At 37.1% G+C, this 18,159-nt stretch overlaps 1 protein-coding gene across 5 annotated transcripts in view; it reads right to left on the bottom strand.

Annotated features, from left to right (window-relative positions):
- Positions 1 to 18,159, bottom strand: part of OPHN1 (oligophrenin 1) — a 648,185-nt gene that overhangs the window by 306,049 nt on the left and 323,977 nt on the right. For all 5 annotated transcript variants that reach the window (XM_057717522.1, XM_057717521.1, XM_057717520.1 and 2 more), the window contains exons 7-9: positions 7,902 to 8,012; positions 5,175 to 5,279; positions 3,442 to 3,571 (exon numbers count right to left, since the gene is read on the bottom strand). In XM_057717522.1, the coding sequence (XP_057573505.1) occupies positions 3,442 to 3,571; positions 5,175 to 5,279; positions 7,902 to 8,012 (346 nt within the window). The remainder of the gene's footprint in view (positions 1 to 3,441; positions 3,572 to 5,174; positions 5,280 to 7,901; positions 8,013 to 18,159) is intronic.

The following is an 18,159-nucleotide window of genomic DNA, read 5'->3' as shown; positions in this document are numbered from 1 at the left end:
TTTTGCCACTCTCACCTCTGTGCTCCTGTCTCATTGAATTACATTCAGTTACCAAATAAATAGGTGGCAACATAATTTATAGACCAAGTTCAAGACATATTTAAGAGTGAATAGGGCAGTGTCAATACTTACATTAGGACAAGTATAAACCAGGACTGTTCTTGGAAAGCCAAGACCCTACAAACAAACTATAACCTCACACACTTCTGTGTGTTTACTCATGCAGTGGTATACACCTGGAATTTTCTTTGCCCTTTTCTTTACTTGTCAAACTCCCACACATAATTCAGTTTCAGTTTATATATCACTTTCTCAGTGAAGTCCTTAGATATATGCCCCACATGCAGTGCTCAACACATTTCATTACAATTCTTGATATACTTGTGTCTTCATCAGATTGTGAACTTCTTAAGGGCAAAAACCAAGTTTAATTCATATTTTGTACCCCTCAATGCATTGCATATTTTCTGGCAAAAACAATTCTTAGTAAGCGTACATTCAAACATATCCATTTGACAAATTAGAAAACTGGGGCATAGAATAATTACTTAGTTGATATTAGAGCCAAGATTACATATTCCTTAGTCTGTGCCTGTCTTATAATATAGCAGTGATTCTCAACTAGGGGCAATTTTGCCTCCCAGGGGACACTTGGCAATGCCTAGAGACATTTTAGGTTATCACACCCAGGAAGTGCTATTAGAATAAAGTGGGGGGGAAGAGGGCAGACAGCAGTATCAAGCAGTATCAGCAGTATTTTGTCTTGTGGAACTGAAAACCACAGCCACAGAAAGATAGAGAAAATGAAAAAGCAGAGGACTTTGTACCAGATGAAGGGACAGGATAAAACCCCAGAAAAACAACTAAATGAAGAGGACATAGGCACCCTTCCAGAAAAAGAATTCAGAATAATGATGGTGAAGATGATCCAGGACTTTAAAAAAAGACTGGATGTAAAGATCGAAAAGTTTACCAAAGACCTAGAAGAATTAAAGAGCAAACAAACAGAGATATGCAACACAATAACTGAAATGAAAAATACACTAGAAGGAACCAATAGCAGATTAACTGGGGCAGAAGGGCGAATAAGTGAGCTGGAAGATAGAATGGTAAAAATCACTGATGTGGAAAAGAATAAGGAAAAAAGAATGAAAAGAACTGAAGACAGCCTAAGACACCTCTGGGACAATGTTAAACGCACCAACATTCACATTATAGGGGTCCCAGAAGGAGAAGAGAGACAGAAAGGACCCGAGAAAATATTGGAAGAGATTATAGTTGAAAACTTCCCTAACATGGGAAAGGAAATAGCTACTCAATTCCAGGAAGCGCAGAGAGTCCCAAGCAGGATAAACCCAAGGAGAAACATGCCAAGACATATAGTAGTCAAACTGACAAAAATTAAAGACAGAGAAAAGTTATTAAAAGCAACAAGGGAAAAATGACAAATAACATACAAGGGAACTCCCATAAGGTTAACAGCTGATTTCTCAGCAGAAACTCTGCAAGCCAGAAGGGAGTGGCATGATATATTTAAAGGGATGAAAGGGAAGAACCTACAGCCAAGGATACTCTACCCAGCAAGGATCTCATTCAGATTCGACAGAGAAATCAAAAGCTTTACAGACAAGCAACAGCTAAGAGAATTCAGCTAAGAAAACCAGCCCTACAACAAATGCTAAAGGAACTTCTCTAAGCGGGAAACATAAGAGAAGAAAAGGACCTATAAAAACAAAAACAAAACATTTAAGAAAATGGTAATAAGAACATACATATCAACAGTTACCTTGAATGTAAATGGACTAAACGCACCAACCAAAAGACACAGACTGGCTGAATGGATACACAAACAAGACCCATATATATGCTGTCTACAAGACACCCACTTCAGACCTAGCGACACATACAGACTGAAAGTGAGGGAATGGAAAAAGATATTCCATGCAAATGAAAATCAAAAGAAAGCTGGAGTAGCCATAGTCACATCAGATAAAATAGACTTTAAAATAAAAAATGTTACAAGAGACGAGAAAGGACATTACATAAAGATCAAGGGATCCATCCATGAAGAGGAGATAACAATTATAAATATATATGCACCCAATATAGGTGCACCTGAATACATAAGGCAAATGCTAACAACTATGAAAGAGGAAATGCAAGGCAGAAATAGAGACACAGATATAGAGAACAAACACATGGACACCAAGTGGGGAAAGCTGGGAGGGTTGGGAGGGGGATGAATTGGGAGATTGGGATACCAAATTGTACACTCTAAATACACGCTGTTTATTGTCTGTTAACTGTATCTCAATAAAAATTCTTAAGAAAAAAAAGAATAAAGTGGGGAGATGCTATAGATGCTTCTAAACACTCTATAATGCACAGATTGACCCCTTAAAACAAAGAATTATCCAGTCTGAAATATCAATGGCACTGAGATTGAAAGATCCTGCAATGGAGAGTTGAAGAGATGAACCTGACAAACAGAAGAACACATCTTTGAAAACCATCAAAGTGAATTGCTCTAAGGAAGGAAAAGCAGGGTAATATCACTGCTGAAATACCATACTTTGTGGATTTCAGTGGGGTTTGCCACTGGTAACCTCTGCGTAGTCTCTTCTGCCTACTCACCAGGTATAATAATTTTGGTCAGGGACTGAAATCAAGGGCTTGGGGGACATTGGGTCATAGTTCAAAAGGATAATCAAACAGCACATACAGGTTTACATAATGTTATTTAAGAGATAGAAAAGCTTGAACCCTCTGCAATATTCAGTGATTGGATAAGTTAATCCATTCTCCTTGGTTAGCAATGAAGAACTGTATTGCTCACTGAAATCGCCATGGTTGTGTAGTGCTTTAAGGGCAAGCTTGTGATCCTAAGGCAGTGGAAGCTATGTATAGTTAGGGTATAATTGTAGGAGCACAGGCTTTGGCATTTCACAAACCTGAGTTTACACTTAGCCCTGTTACTTGATAGTTGAGTGACTTTCAACTAGTGATCTCTCTAAGCCTCAGTTACTTCATGTGGAAAATGTGTACAATAAGGTGGTTTCAAAGACTACACGAGGTAGTATATCTAAAGCACTTAACACTATGCCTGCAACATAGTAGGTATAATAAGTATTATTTTATGCCTCCTTTCTCCTACCTCCCTTTTAGCCCCAGTCAAAGAAACATTGAAAGGACTAAGCAATTAACAATCCCCATTTTGAATCTCAGCGAAAACCTTAGGTCTTATCATCCCACAGACAAATCTTTAACCTCCTCCTCCAATTTCTCCCTCCGTTTTATTTTCTCTATTCCTACACTGCTCTCCAGAGAGGTATAGCTGGTAAGGGTCTAGGAACTATATGGGTGCCTGGAGTTTGGAGAGGCCAAGTGGCAGTAGGTGTCAGCCTACTGAAACCCAGTGGCTATCCCTGTATTCCCACATACATTTCTCTTGTGTATAGAGATAGCCTTCAATAGTTGGCTGTCCTGGAAGTTTGCATGTCTGTGGAGCTTCTTTCATCCTTTTCTTAAGTTCTTCCATCTCTTCACGGGTACTGGAGAAATGATTTCTTGTCTGTCAAGACATTATCATCATAATCATTATCATCTTCACTGTCATCATAAATAAGTATTCACTGGTCAGAGACCCAGTACAGAGTTTTCTTGGCTTTCATCATGTACTACAACATAGCAAAAAACAAGTGCTGAATGGCACAGTAATTAGAAAACAATTTAGTGGAGTTTAACAGTACTAAAGTCTAAAAGGGAGAGGGAAACATAAATAGCAATGTATCCATAAAACCACATCTGGGAGACATTTTCTAATGGAAATCACAAAAGGCTCTAATAAATAAAGGCTCTAAGAATTCTGAGCATCAGGCTGACCCCTGCCTTACAAAAAGGGAGATTATAAAGAAACTTCCCAAAGATAATATTATCATGGCAACTTCTACATTCTGCCTCAAGTAAAGTTACTGCCTACTTGACTCTGAATCAAATCCTGGCCATCAGGATAAAGGATATGAGAGGGTGCTCTCTTTGAACATCAGTCAACAGAAAACCTATGTTTTCATGCTCATGAGTAACAAAAGCTAACAGTAAGAAGTAATATATTTCAAAGTAAACAAGTAAATATTCCTGGTCATAGGAATATTTTTTAAATCAGCAGAAGATAGGGGCTCTCACATTCTGGTGAAAGAGAGTACCCAGAGAGAAAAACAACAATAAAAACAATACCTATAAGTCAGGATTCTCCTAAATAACTAAGTAAAGTTTATTTCCACTGCAACTTACCAACTGTCTTCACCTAATAATACATCTATATATTTTATGCACAGTAACAAGTCCAAAGTCACTACCTCAGTGATGCCTTCTTTTACTGTACCAGACAGTCAATTATTCCACTCTCTGTGCTTCTTTAACCTTTTTGGTCTTAACTCTATTTTAGCACTTTTCATAAGTAATCATGATTTATCTCTGTTTATATCTCTCGGCTACAAGAGACTGTATATTCCTTGAAGACAAAAACTAACATGCCTCATTATGGTTATGTCCAGTGCATTTTACAATGCCTGGCACAGAGTATATGTTCATTATATCCCTAAGTATTTGTTAAATGTGGGTTAAATAAATAAATGAGAAAAATAATATATGTGACAAGGAAGGGAAGGCTGGGCCTGTGTCCACCTATAATAAATAGCATGGGAAAGAAGGTAGAGACAAGCTTTATAAATAATTTATTTAACTCTAGTAATGTAATAAAAAAAGCAGTGAGAAAAGGAAAAGAGCGGGAAATGGGCATTTGTGATAAGAAAACCTACAAAGAGAGTGTCTTGACTAACTAGCAGGGAAGTAGCATAAGAACTGTATTTAAACAAGCCAGGTGGGTTCTGATCTGAGAGAGATATAGCAAATTAGCAGCATTTAATAAATATTGGATAGACAGACATGTCAGTGGGTAGAAGGGTGGGTTTGAACAATCGTCAGCCTCAAAGACAAGGAAGAGTTGAAACTGGAAGAGTAAAAACAATCTAGTACACTAAAACATTTGTGATCCATACCGGTCTGTCCTGACAAATTAACTGGGATGTAATAACCTAGAACTCCGAGGTCAAGATATTGGGGATGAAATCCAAGTGGAATGCAGAGACAGGTAAAAAATCCACATGCAAACTCACATTCTGTAAACTGAGCTGGAGCTGCTGTTTATATGGTAGGAAATCCTGTGTGAGCTCCACAGTCAAGCTGTTGGAAATGAAGAGACTATGAAGAAAGGCCAAGACCTAGGAAAAATGTATAAAAATAACTTTATCACCAGCACCTTCTCATTAATCAAATAAAGGAAACAGATGCACAAGAAAGAAATTCCACACATTGTTTACCCAGTATAGTGTTAAAAGCAGTAATACAAACATAAACAGGTCTACACATAGCTATTCTTTTATTAGGTTAAACATTAACACTGGACTCAGATACAGAAAATAAGAACTACTAACAAATTTATTCATCAATAACATTTCAGATAGCTTATAAAACCATTCATAATGTGGACAGTATGGACACAATGTGGGAATAGACTGTGTCTTTATATCCTCAGGACTGGCACAGAATAGGTACTCAATAAATAGTTATTGATAAAAACAAATAAAAATGCATAAATGACCATAATGAAAACTGTCATAATGCTAAAAGATCCAAGGATCTTTTTTTCTGAAAGCCAATTTTCAAATTAAAAATGTTTCTGGGAGGGGGTGGGACATTGCAGAAGAAGAAAAATAAATGATCAATAAAATATATTTTTAATGTTTAAAATATTCAACCCCAATAAAAATCAAATATACACAAATAAAAACAAAAGAAAATAAAATTTTCATCTACCAAATACAAACATTTTAAAAGCAATGCTCAATGCTGGCAATAGTAACGTGTAACAGGAAGTAGTAAAAACTGCTTTTTAGAAAGTAAACAGGTGAGTACATATAAATATGCACACACATACCATATACATAATACATAAATATGTGTGTATAAATGTACATAAACACAAACTCTATACGTATATATACATAAACATATAAAAACTATGTACACACTTAGGTACTATACACGTGTATATGTACATTATCATGTACACATATATATAAATGCATGAGTGGGTGTACCACACACAGTTATATAGACATTCTTCCTGTTTCTCTCCAAGCTTTCCCATCTCAGGAAATGACAACACCACCCACTCAGTCAATCAAGCCAGAAAGAAAAGAATTCTTATTTCTTTCACTCACATCTCAGTCTAATCAACCGATAATTCCTGTCAGTTTCGCTTCCAAAATATATTTCTAAACCAATCATTCTTTTCTATTTCTACTACCACCACCTTAACACTAAGCAACATTTTCACCCGCCTAGACCACTGCGGTAGCCTCCTAACTAGTTCCTCACTTCCACTGTTGCCCCCATCCAAGCCATTCTCCACACAACAAAATCAGCTCATGTCATATCCTACTTAATACCCGTCAGTGATTTTTCTACTACACTTAAGACTAAAATCTAACCCCTTCACCATGTCTACAGGTCCTATGCCATCCTATCAGATATTATTTCCTGCAACTTTCCTTTTCTCTCACCACAATCTAAAGGCACTAATCTTTTCATTCCTTGAGCACACCATTCTTTACTAACTTAAGGACTGTATGCATGTGTTTTTTCTGTGCCTGGAATGTTCTCTTCCCATTATTCACATTGCCTCATCTTCTCTTTCTTTAGATCTCATCTTAAATGACACTTTCAGAGGTCCCCCTTGACCACTTGATCTAAAGTAGCTATCCATTCTTATTATTTGTTTTAGTCCTTATCACCACTTACACCTATTATACTCATGTGTATCCTTCTTTCCCTTCTGTCTACCCCATGAAGGTGTAGTCTTCATAAAGACAGAAAGTGAGTCTGTCTTTTTCACTATAGGATATTCAGTGTTTATCACAGTGCCTGGCACATAACAGAAGCTCAATAAATGCTAATTGGATAAATTAATAAATACTTGTTTGCACATACACATATGCAGATAAATACAACTGTGAGCACAGATACACATGTACAACAGATATGCATGGTCATGTGTAACATGTATACACACACACACGCACATGTGTACACACATCCACACCTACAAGTACATATTCACAATAGAGAGAGAAAGGAATATAACAGATATATAGGGAATTCAGGAAGAAAAATGCCACAATATTAGCAGTGATCATCTCTTTATGGAAGATTTGTTGTATTTGTTTTGTTTTACATATAAGTTTTCCTAGATTTTCTGCAATTGTTTTTTACATTGTTTTCTACATTGTTTTTATAATAAAAAAGAAAGTTGTTAAAATTTAACATGGTTGTCAAACTATAGCACATCATCTTTTACAATAAATTAAGGATATTTAATTAGAAAAATTTTCAAAAGATATAAGTAAAAATAGTAGAATGGGAAGTCATTGAATGCAAGGAACATAAGTTCCTAGAACAGTGTCTGGGATATGATGGGTACTTTCAGAAACCTTATGAAAGTATGAGAGGAAGGAAGGGAGAAGGACAAGGTAAAATGAAAGGTGACAGAGAAATCAAGGAAGGGGAATAAGAATAGGAGAAAAAAAGATAAAGAAAAAGTCACAGCTATAGAGAGAAATGGGGTAGGAAGGAGTGTGGGGGAGGGGGAGGATGAGTGAGAGAGAGAATATTATTAAGACAGCAAGAATAACACAAGCCAGTGTGTCTACTTCTTTGACACTCATTATTAAGCACTGAATATCCTTCATATTCTTTGAGACTCTAATTTTATAATCAAAGTTCTCCACATTTACCTGATATTTGGTAAATACTTTAGACCATTAACAACAGAAAGAACTTACTGGCTCCACAATATTGAACTTCTTAGACTCCTGAACTTCCTGGATTTGATAAACATAATCAAGGGAAGACTCGAAGAAATTATGCCTCTCCTTGTCCACCTGGAGGTCTGCCTGTAGATGAAGGGTAACAAATGTCACATATTGGCATAGTCATTCATGCAAGTCAGTGCTTATGGATTCAAAAGAATGCTAGGGATGGAGGAGAATTATGCCACCAGGTAGTGATCTTATCCCTTTATTTTATAGATAGGGAACATGAATCCAAGATAGAAAAAGTGACTGATGCAAAATTTCCAGTTTCTGGCCTAACAAGTAAGAAGCTTGGAAGTTACTGTGCCCATCATCATACAAGGGAAAGCTGAGAATCAACAACTCTTCTTAGAACCAACAGAGCATTGAAGTCAGAGGAGAAACCAATGCCTCAAAAACTGGATAGACAGTTGAATATGGAGAATCCAAGCTTACCACAGCAGAAGCCCAGAAGCAGAAGCCTGTTGCTGTAACCAATATCAGACTTTATTTAAGAATAGCTCTCTAGGGACTTCCCTGGTGATGCAGTAGTTAAGAATCTGCCTGTCAATGTAGAGGACATGGGTTCGATGCATGGTCCAGGAAGATCCCACATGCTGTGAAACAACTAAGCCTGGGTGCCACAACTACTGAGCCTGCACTCTAGAGCCCACAAGCCACAACTACTGAGCCCATGTGCTGCAACTACTGAAGCCTGCATGCCGAGAGCCTGTGCTCCACAACGAGAGAAGCTACGGCAATGAGAAGCCCATGCACTGCAATGAAGAGTAGCCCCTGCTTGTTGCAACTAGGGAAAGCCAGTGCGCAGCAACAAAGACCCAATGCAGCCAAAAAATAAATATATTTACATAAAAAAAAGCTCTCTAAAGAAATCTTAAGAAAATGGGGAAAACAAAAAACAATGATAACAGAGGAAATTTTGGCCTCTGACAAGAATAGGTATAGCAAACTAAGCACAGCCTAAATTCTAGTCAGATAAGCATAAAACTTCATGATAACGGCCTTTTTACCTCAGTTCCTTTTACCCAGGGCATCATGTTCAGCTTTAAATAAAATATTACAAGGCATGAAAAAAGGCAAAACAAACCAACAAACACAGTCTGAAGAACCAGCATCAGAAATAAATTCAAAGAACGCAGAGATGGTGGATGGTGAAATTAGAGAAACAGGGATTACAGCTAAGGGCTCTTTTGGAAAAGAGGATAATACACAAGAACAGATGGGTAATATAAGGAGACATGAAAATTTGAAGAACTAATCAAAGGGAAATGATAGCAATCAAAACACTAGCAGAAATAAAGGACACTTTTAATGGGCTCAACAGACTGGACAAAGCTAAGGAAAGAATCAGTGAACTGAATATATGCCAATAGAAACTTCAAACACTGAAATGCAAAGAGAGAAAGGAGTAAAAAAGAGAAGATTATGCCAGAAATGTTGGATAATCATAAAAGGTGTAAGATATGCATACCAGGGATGCCAGAAGGAAATGAAGGAGGGAAACATAAGAGATATTTGAAGTAATGATTACTGAAAACCTTCTCCATTTAAACACAGATACAAACAACATAATGAGGAAGCTCAGAGAATAACAGCAGGATATAAAGCAAAAAATATACATGCAGGCATGTCATACTCAAAGTGTAGAAAGTAAAAGACACAGAGAAAATCTTGAAAGAAGCAAGAGAAAAAATACCTTACCCAAAGAGGAGTAAGAATAAGACTTCTCTTTTAAAAAATGCAAAAAGAAGAGAGTAGAGTGAAATGTTTAAGGGATTGAAATTTTTTTAAAAATCACAAAATTAGAATTCTGTATCCAGTGAAATTATGCTTCAAAAGTGAAGGAAAATTACAGAATTTCTCAAAAACAAAAAAAAAAAACAAACAACAACAACAAAAACACTGAAGAATCCGGTTGCCAGTAGACTTAATCCAAGGATTGTTACAAGTTCTTAAGCGAGAAGGAAAACTATATAGGTTAGAAATGTGTACCAACATAAAGAAAAGAAGAGCACTAGAGAAGGAATGAATTAAGGTAAAATAAAATCTTATATTTTTCTTATTCTTAACTGATCTTACAAATAAGAATTTGTCTAAAATAATGATCGCAGCAATGCATTAGGTGATTACAGATTATGAAAAAGTGAAATGAATGACAGCAATATTATCAGAGACTCAAGGGAGAAACTGGAAATACTCTGTTATAAAGTTCATATCCTACCCATGAAGCATAATAATGTTATTTAAAGTAGACATGGTTTAACTGGAAATACATATTGAAAACACTAGGATAACCACTAAGAAAGTTTTTTTAAAAAGTACAATTTATGTGCTAAGAAAGAACAAAAAATGGAATCATATTACAATTTTCAATTTAAAAGAAGATAATGCAGAAAAAGAATGGAAGACCAAAAAAAGAACAAAGAATAGAGGCAAAGAATAGAAAATAGTAACAAGCATGGGAGACATCTATCCAGTTATATTAATAATCATTTAAAACACACCAATTTCCTTCTATGCCCATTTTCTGGAGAGTTTTTATCATAAATGGATGTTGAATTTTGTCAAAAGCTTTTTCTGCGTCTATTGAGATTATCATATGGTTTTTATCCCTCAATTATTTTTTAATACTATTGTATCGTTGGTTTTCTTGTTGTTTGGTTGGTTTTTTTTGGGGGGGGGGCTTCTGCCTTTTATTTATTTATTTATTTATTTTATTGGTTGCGTTGGGTCTTTTTTGCTGTGCGCAGGCTTTCTTTAGTTGTGGTGAATGGGGGCTACTCTTCGTTGTGGTGCATGGGTTCCTCATAGCCATGGCTTCTCTTGTTGCGGAGCATGGGCTCTAGGCGTGTGGGCTTCAGTAGTTGCAGCACATGGGCTCAATAGTTGTGGCGCATGGGCTTAGTTGCTCCACACCATGTGGAATCTTCCTGGAGCAGGGATCAAACCCGTGTCCCCTGCATTGGCAGGCAGATTCTTAACCACTGCGCCACCTAGGAAGCCCTCAATTTGTTGATATGATGTATCACATTGTTTGATTTTCATATATTGAAGAATCCTTGCATTTCAGAGATAAACCCCACGTGATCATGGTGTATGATCTTTTTAATGTGCTGTTGGATTCTGTTAGGTAGTATTTTGTTGAGGATTTTTGCATCTATAATTCGTCAGTGATACTGGCCCAGAATTTTCTTTTTTTGTGACATCTTTGCCTGGTTTTGATACCAGGGTGATTGATGGTCATCTTGTGACTGAGTTTGGGAGTGTTCCTCCTTCTGCTATATTTTGGAAGAGTTTGAGAAGGATAGGTGTTAGCTATTTCTTCCAAATTTGAGAAACATCCCTTATCTAACGGGGAAATCCCTTCTCCAAGGGGGAATTTCACTGGGTCAGAAGGGAGGTATTTGGGATTGTTCAAAGAGGGAGAGGTTGGCTGATCTGTGGCAGACAGGAAAGAGTGAGAAACACACAGAAGGTCTGCAGCACATCTCAATGTGTTCAGACTGAGATGTGGGTTCACAGCTGAACAGGGTTTCTGGGAGCTAAAACGTAGGAACCAAAGAACTGGTTAAGGGTGAGAAACATTGTTGGCAGTGGGCAGATGGACTGAGAGGACAGGAGGAAAGAAATCTGCAGCAGAGAATGCCTACCACGGAAAGCAGGGCAGCCATGGAGACAGCTCAATACTGCTGACTCACGAGCAGGGGGCAGGAGCCAAGGGTGTAGCCTCTCTCAGCACCTGCGACAGAAAAAGGAAGGACCCCTCTGGGCCTGGCTATTGTAGTCAGGAATAACAAAGGCCCCCGGATGGGGCTGGCCTAGAATGCCTGCAGCCAAGACCCAAAAGTCCACAGAGTGGCCCAGCTCTAGAGACATTCTGTTTACACCTGAGCCGCTGGTTTCTCTCTGCAACAGGCACCGTCACCACAGACTGAGCTGCCATGACCTAGGCAGGCTGCCACAGCGGAGATGTACACAGGAGGGAGGACCCGCAGTTGCAGTCATTCTCTCGGCCTGAGCCACCACCAGCGCTCCTCTGCAACAGGCACTGCCAATGCCGCCCGGGCTCCTGTGCCCCAGGCAGAGCACCACTGCTAACTCACTCCCAGGGGAAGGAGCCACTATAGTACCCTCTCTTCCCACACACTGGCACTTACAGACGAACAATAAAGGAAGCTCTGCTGGTCACAGTATAATACAAAAAGCCCAAGGCGGATAGAAGGACACTTAGAGCTGAGACCCTAAGGAAACAGAAACATTATTATTAATTCTATTGATCTGGTCCATTCTGCAGCCAGTTCTAGCTTTTTTTTTTAATTAATTACAATCTTAGTCCTAAGGGATCTACATGTTTTACAACATATTCTTTTTCTACTTTTTCTTCTATTTTTATTTTTAGCTTTCTTATATATTTCTATTTCTTGCTAAGTTTTTTCTGGTGCTGACTTTATCTCTCCTACCATCTTCTCTTCTCTATCTTTTCTACATTTCTATTTTTTTCAATTTCTTTTCATATTTCCAGTCACACTACACTCTTCTGTTGCCCTGTCTCCTATCCTTTTTGAGTTTAATTTATCTTAATATACTTATAATCAATAATATCACTCTGCTCTGTTTCCTTGCATTATTCTCAAGATGACACACTGCTTTGGTTTTTATTATTAGGTTTTGCTTTTATCTTAGTTCTGATTATAATTGTCTGATTTTGTTTTGGGAATCTTCAGTCTGTTTCATTGTACTCTGGTCTGTATTATATTTGATCCTAGCTTTCAAAATTTCCCTGGATATGTGTTTGAGTGTGTGTGTGTGTGTGTGTGTGTGTGTGTGTGTGTATGTTTTCCTAATTAATTAGGATCTTAGTCCTAAGGGATCTACACATATTATAACATATTTTTCTATTATTTTCTTCTATTTTTTCTTCTATTTTTATTTTTAGACTTTTTACATATTTCTATTTCTAAGTTTTTTGTAGTGCTAACTTTATCTCTTCTACCCTGTTTCCTTCTCTATCTTTTATACATTTCTATTTTTTTCTCTTTTTATTTCTTTTCATATTTCCAGTCACACTATGCTCTTCTGTTGCCCTGTCTTCTATTCTTTTTTAGTTTACATTATCCTAATATACTTATAAGCAATATTAACAGTCTGCTCTGTTTCCTTGCTTTAATCTCCAGATGACACACTGCTTTGGTTTTAATTAATAGGTTTTGTCTTTATCCTAATTCTAAATATAATTCCCTGATTTCATTCTGAGAATCTTCAGTCTGTCTGGTGGTACTGTTGCTCTTTATTATATTTGATCCTAGCTTTCAAAATCTCCCTGGATTAGTGTTTGTGTGCGTAGTTTCTTTTTTTGGGTTTTTTTTTCTTTTTTTTTTTGGTTTTGAATTTCTGTTGTTTTCTCTTTGATTGTCTGATGGCATACTGGGGTTCTTCTGTCAGGTCTTTCTAGTGCCTTATGTTCTACTGGATTCAGAATTTGTGTGTCTTATACATGTATATGTTTCATTGATTTAGTATTTGTTTGACTCAACACTCTGCCATTAGTGTGGGGCTTGGACAGTCTGCTTTAAAAACCTTTATTGCCAGGACAAGCAACCTCTGAAGTCTGGACTACTACATCAGAAGTCAAGTAGGAGGCTCTGGGCAGGGAGCACTGAATCCAGGATGCTAGACTACTATGGAGTCCTTAGACACAGGGAAGATTAACTGCAGAGAACTCTCACAAAGCCCTGTATCAGAGTCTAAAACTTAGCTTTGTCTGACAGTCTGCAACTGACAGTGCTGGACACCTCATATCAAACTACAAACAAGACAGGAACACAAACCCACCCATAAGTGCACAGACCATACTAAAGCCATATTAACCTCACAGATACCCTAAACCACTCCACCTGATGTGGCCCTGCTCATCAGAGAGAAAAGACACAGAGCCACACACTGGAAAGTAGACACCAGACCACCCCACCAGGAAGCCTACTCAAGACACTGGACAAACCCCACCACAGGTGACAGAGGGCAGAAACAAGAGGAATTACTACCAGGCAGCACAGGGAAAGGAGACAGCAAATCCTATAAAGTAGCCAAAATGAGAAAACAAAGAAACACCATGCAGGCAAAGGAGCAGGAAAAAAATCCACAAGGCCAAACAAATGAAGAGGAAATAGGAAAATTGTCTGAATAAGAATTGAGAGTAATGATAGTAAAGATGAGCCAAAATCTCAATTATAAAATAGAGAAAATAGAAGAAACAGTTATTAAGGACACAGAAGAACGAAAAGAGCAAACAAACAGTAATGGACAACAAAATAACGGAAATTAAAAATATTCCAGATCGCATAAAGAGCAGAATAACTGAAGCAGAGGAATTAAAAAGTGATTTGGAAGATAGAATGGGGAAAATAACTGCCACAGAGCAGGAAAAAGAAAAAAAAGAATAAAAAGAATGGAAGACAGTCTCAGAGACTTTGATAACAACACTAAGCGCAGCAACATTCAAATCACAGGCATCCCAGAAGAAGAAGAAAAAAAGAAAGGGCCTAAGAAACTATTTGAAGAGTTTATAGTGGAAAACTTCCCCAACATGGGAAAGGAAATAATTAATCAAGTCCAAGAAGCACAGAGAGTCCCATACAGAATAATCCCAAGGAGAAATACACCAAGGCACATATTAATCAAACTACTGACAATTAAACACAAAGAAGAAATACGAAAAGCAGCAAGAGAAAAGCAACAAATAACATATAAGGGAAAACCCATAAGGATAACAGCTGATCTTTGTGCAGAAACTCTGCGGGCCAGAAGGGAATGGCAGGATATGCTGAAAGTCCTGAAAGAGAAAAAACCTTCAGCCAAGAATTCACTACCCAGCAAAAATCTCACTCAGATTCAACAGAGAAATCAAAAGCATTACAGACAACTAAAAGTTAACAGAATTCAGCACCACCAACCAGCCTTACAACAATTGCTAAAGGAACTTCTCTAAGTAGGAAACACAAGAGAAGCAAAAGACCTACAAAAACAAACACAGAACAATTAAGAAAATGGTAATCAGAACACACATGTGAATAATCACCTTAAATGTAAATGGATTAAATGCTCCAACCACAAGACACAGATGGGCTGAATGGATACAAAAACAAGACCCTTCTATATGCTGCCTACAAGAAACCCAGCTCAGACCAAGGGACACATATGGACTGAAAGTAAGAGGATGGAAAAAGGTATTCCATGAAAATGGAGTCAAAAGAAAGCTGAGGTAGCAATAATCATAGCAGACATATTAGACTTTAAAGGAAAGACAATTACAAGAGACAAGGAGGGATACTACATAATGATCAAGGGATCAACCAAGAAAAACACACAACAATTGTAAATATTTATACACCCAACACAGGAGCACCTAAATACATAAGGCAAATGCTAACAGCCATAAAAGGGGAAATCGACAGTAACACAATAATAGTAGGAGACTTTAACACCTCACTTACATCAATGGACAGATCATCCAAACAGAAAATAAATAAGGACACACAAGCTTTAAATGACACATTAGACCATCTTGACTTAATTGATATTTATAGAACATTCCATCCCAAAACGAGAGAATACACTTTCTTCTCAAGTGCACATGGAACATTTTCCAGGATAGATCACATCTTGGGTCATAAATCAAGCCTCAGTAAATTCAAGAAAATTGAAATCATATCAAACATCTTCTCTGACCACAACGCCATGAGACTAGATATCAGGTACAGGGGAAAAAAAAACTGTAAAAAATACAAACACATGGAGGCTAAACAATACGCTATTAAACAACTGAGAAATCATTGAAGAAATCAAAAAATATCTAGAAACAAGTGACAATGAAAACAAAACAACACAAAAACTATGGGATGCAGCAAAAGCAGTTCTAAGAGGGAAGTTTATAGCAATACATTCCTACCTCAAGAAACAAGAAAAATATCGAATAAACAACCTAACCTTGCACCTAAAACAACTAGAGAAAGAAGAACCAAAAAACCCCAAAGCGAGCAGAAGGAAAGAAATGATAAAGATCAGAGCAGAAATAAATGAAAAAGAAATGAAGGGAACAATAGCAAAGATCAATAAAACTAAAAGCTGATTCTTTGAGAAGATAAACAAAATTGATAAACCATTAGCCAGACTCATCAGGAAAAAAAGGGAGAAGATGCAAATCAACAGAATTAGAAATGAGAAAGAAGAAGTAACAACCAACACCACAGAAATACAAAAGATCATGACACACTACTACAAGCAATTATATGCCAAAAAATTGCATAGACTGGAAGGAATGGATATATTCTAAGAAAAGTACAATCTTCCAAGATTGAACCAGAAAGAAATAGAAAATATGAACAGACCAATCACAAGTTTGGAAATTGAGACTGTGATTAAAAATCTTGCAACAATAACAACAACAACAACAAAAATCTTGCAACAAACAAAAGCCCAGGGCCAGGTGGATTCACAGGCGAATTCTATCAAACATTTAAAGAAGGGCTAACAACTATCTTTCTCAGACTCTTCCAAAATATAGCAGAAGGAGGAACACTCCCAAACTCATTCTACGAGGCCCCCATCACCTTGATAGCAAAACCAGACAAAGATGTCAAAAAAAAGAAAATTACAGGCCAATATCACTTATGAATATAGATGCAAAAATCCTCAACAAAATACTAGCTAACACAATCAAACAGCACATTTAAAAGATCATACACCATGATCAAGTGGGGTTTATCCCTGGGATGCAAGGATTCTTCAATATATGCAAATCAATCAATGTGATACATCATATCAACAAATTGAAGGATAAAAACCGTATGATTATCTAAATAGACGCACAAAAAGCTTTTGACAAAATTCCACATCCATTTAGGATAACAACTCTCCAGAAAATGGGCATAGAAGAAAATTACCTCAACATAATAAAAGCCATATATGAGAAATCAACAGCCAACATCGTTCTAAATGGTGAAAAACTGAAAGAATTCCTTTCTAAGAATAGGAACAAGACAAGGGTGCCCACTCTCACCATTATTATTCAACATAGTTTGGAAGTTTTAGCCTCAGAAATCAGAGAAGAACATGATATAAAAGGAATCCAAATGCGAAAAGAGGAAGTAAAATTGTCACTCTTTGTAGATGACACGATATTATACATAGAAAACCCGAAAGACTACCAGAAAACTGCTAGCACTAATTGATGAATTTAGTAAAGTAGCAGGATACAAAATTAATGCACAGAAATCTCTTGCATTCCTACACACTAACAATGAAAGAGCAGAAAGAGAAATTAAGGAAACTCTCCCATATACTACAACAAAAAGAATAAAACTCCCCAGAATAAATCTGCCCAAGGAGGCAAAAGACCTGAATGCAAAAAACTATGAGACACTGATGAAAGAAATTAAAAAAGCTGATTCAAACAAATGGAGAGACATACCATGCTTTTAGATTGGAAGAATCAACACTGTGAAAATGACTATACTACCCAAAAGCAATTTACAGATTCAAAGTAATCCCTATCTAATTACCAACAGCATTTTTCACAGAACTAGAACAAGAAATCTTACGATTTGTATGGAAATGCTAAAGACCCCAAATAGCCAAAGCAACCTTGAGAAGGAAAGATGGAGTTGGTGGAATTAGGCTTCCTGACTTCAAACTATACTACAAGGCCATAGTGAGCAAGACATTATGGTACTGGCACAAAAATAGAAAGGAAGATCAATGGAATAGAATAGAGAACTCAGAGGTAAACCCAAGCACATATGGGCAGCTTATCTTTGACAAAGGAGGCAAGAATATACAAGGGAAAAAATATAGCCTCTTCAATAAGTGGTACTGGGAAAATTGGACAGCAACATGTAAAAGAATGAAATGAGAACACTTCCTAACACCATACACAAAAATCAACTCAAAATGGATTAAAGACCTACATGTAAGGCCAGACACTATAAAACTCCTAGAGGAAAACATAGGCAGAACACTCTATGACATCCATCAAAGCAAGATCCTTTTGGACCCACCTCCTAGAATCATGGAAATAAAATCAAGAATAAACAAATGGGACCTAATGACAATTAAAAGCTTTTGCACACCAAAAGAAACCATAAACAAGACAAGAAGACAACCCTCAGAATGGGAGAAAATACTTGCCAATGAAGCAACTGACAAAGGATTAACCTCCAAAATATACAAGCAG

Source organism: Hippopotamus amphibius, chromosome X, assembly GCF_030028045.1.
Source record: "Hippopotamus amphibius kiboko isolate mHipAmp2 chromosome X, mHipAmp2.hap2, whole genome shotgun sequence".
NCBI lineage: Eukaryota > Metazoa > Chordata > Mammalia > Artiodactyla > Hippopotamidae > Hippopotamus > Hippopotamus amphibius.
The sequence above is the reverse complement of the archived record's forward strand: the minus strand, read 5'-3'. Positions and strand labels throughout refer to the sequence as shown.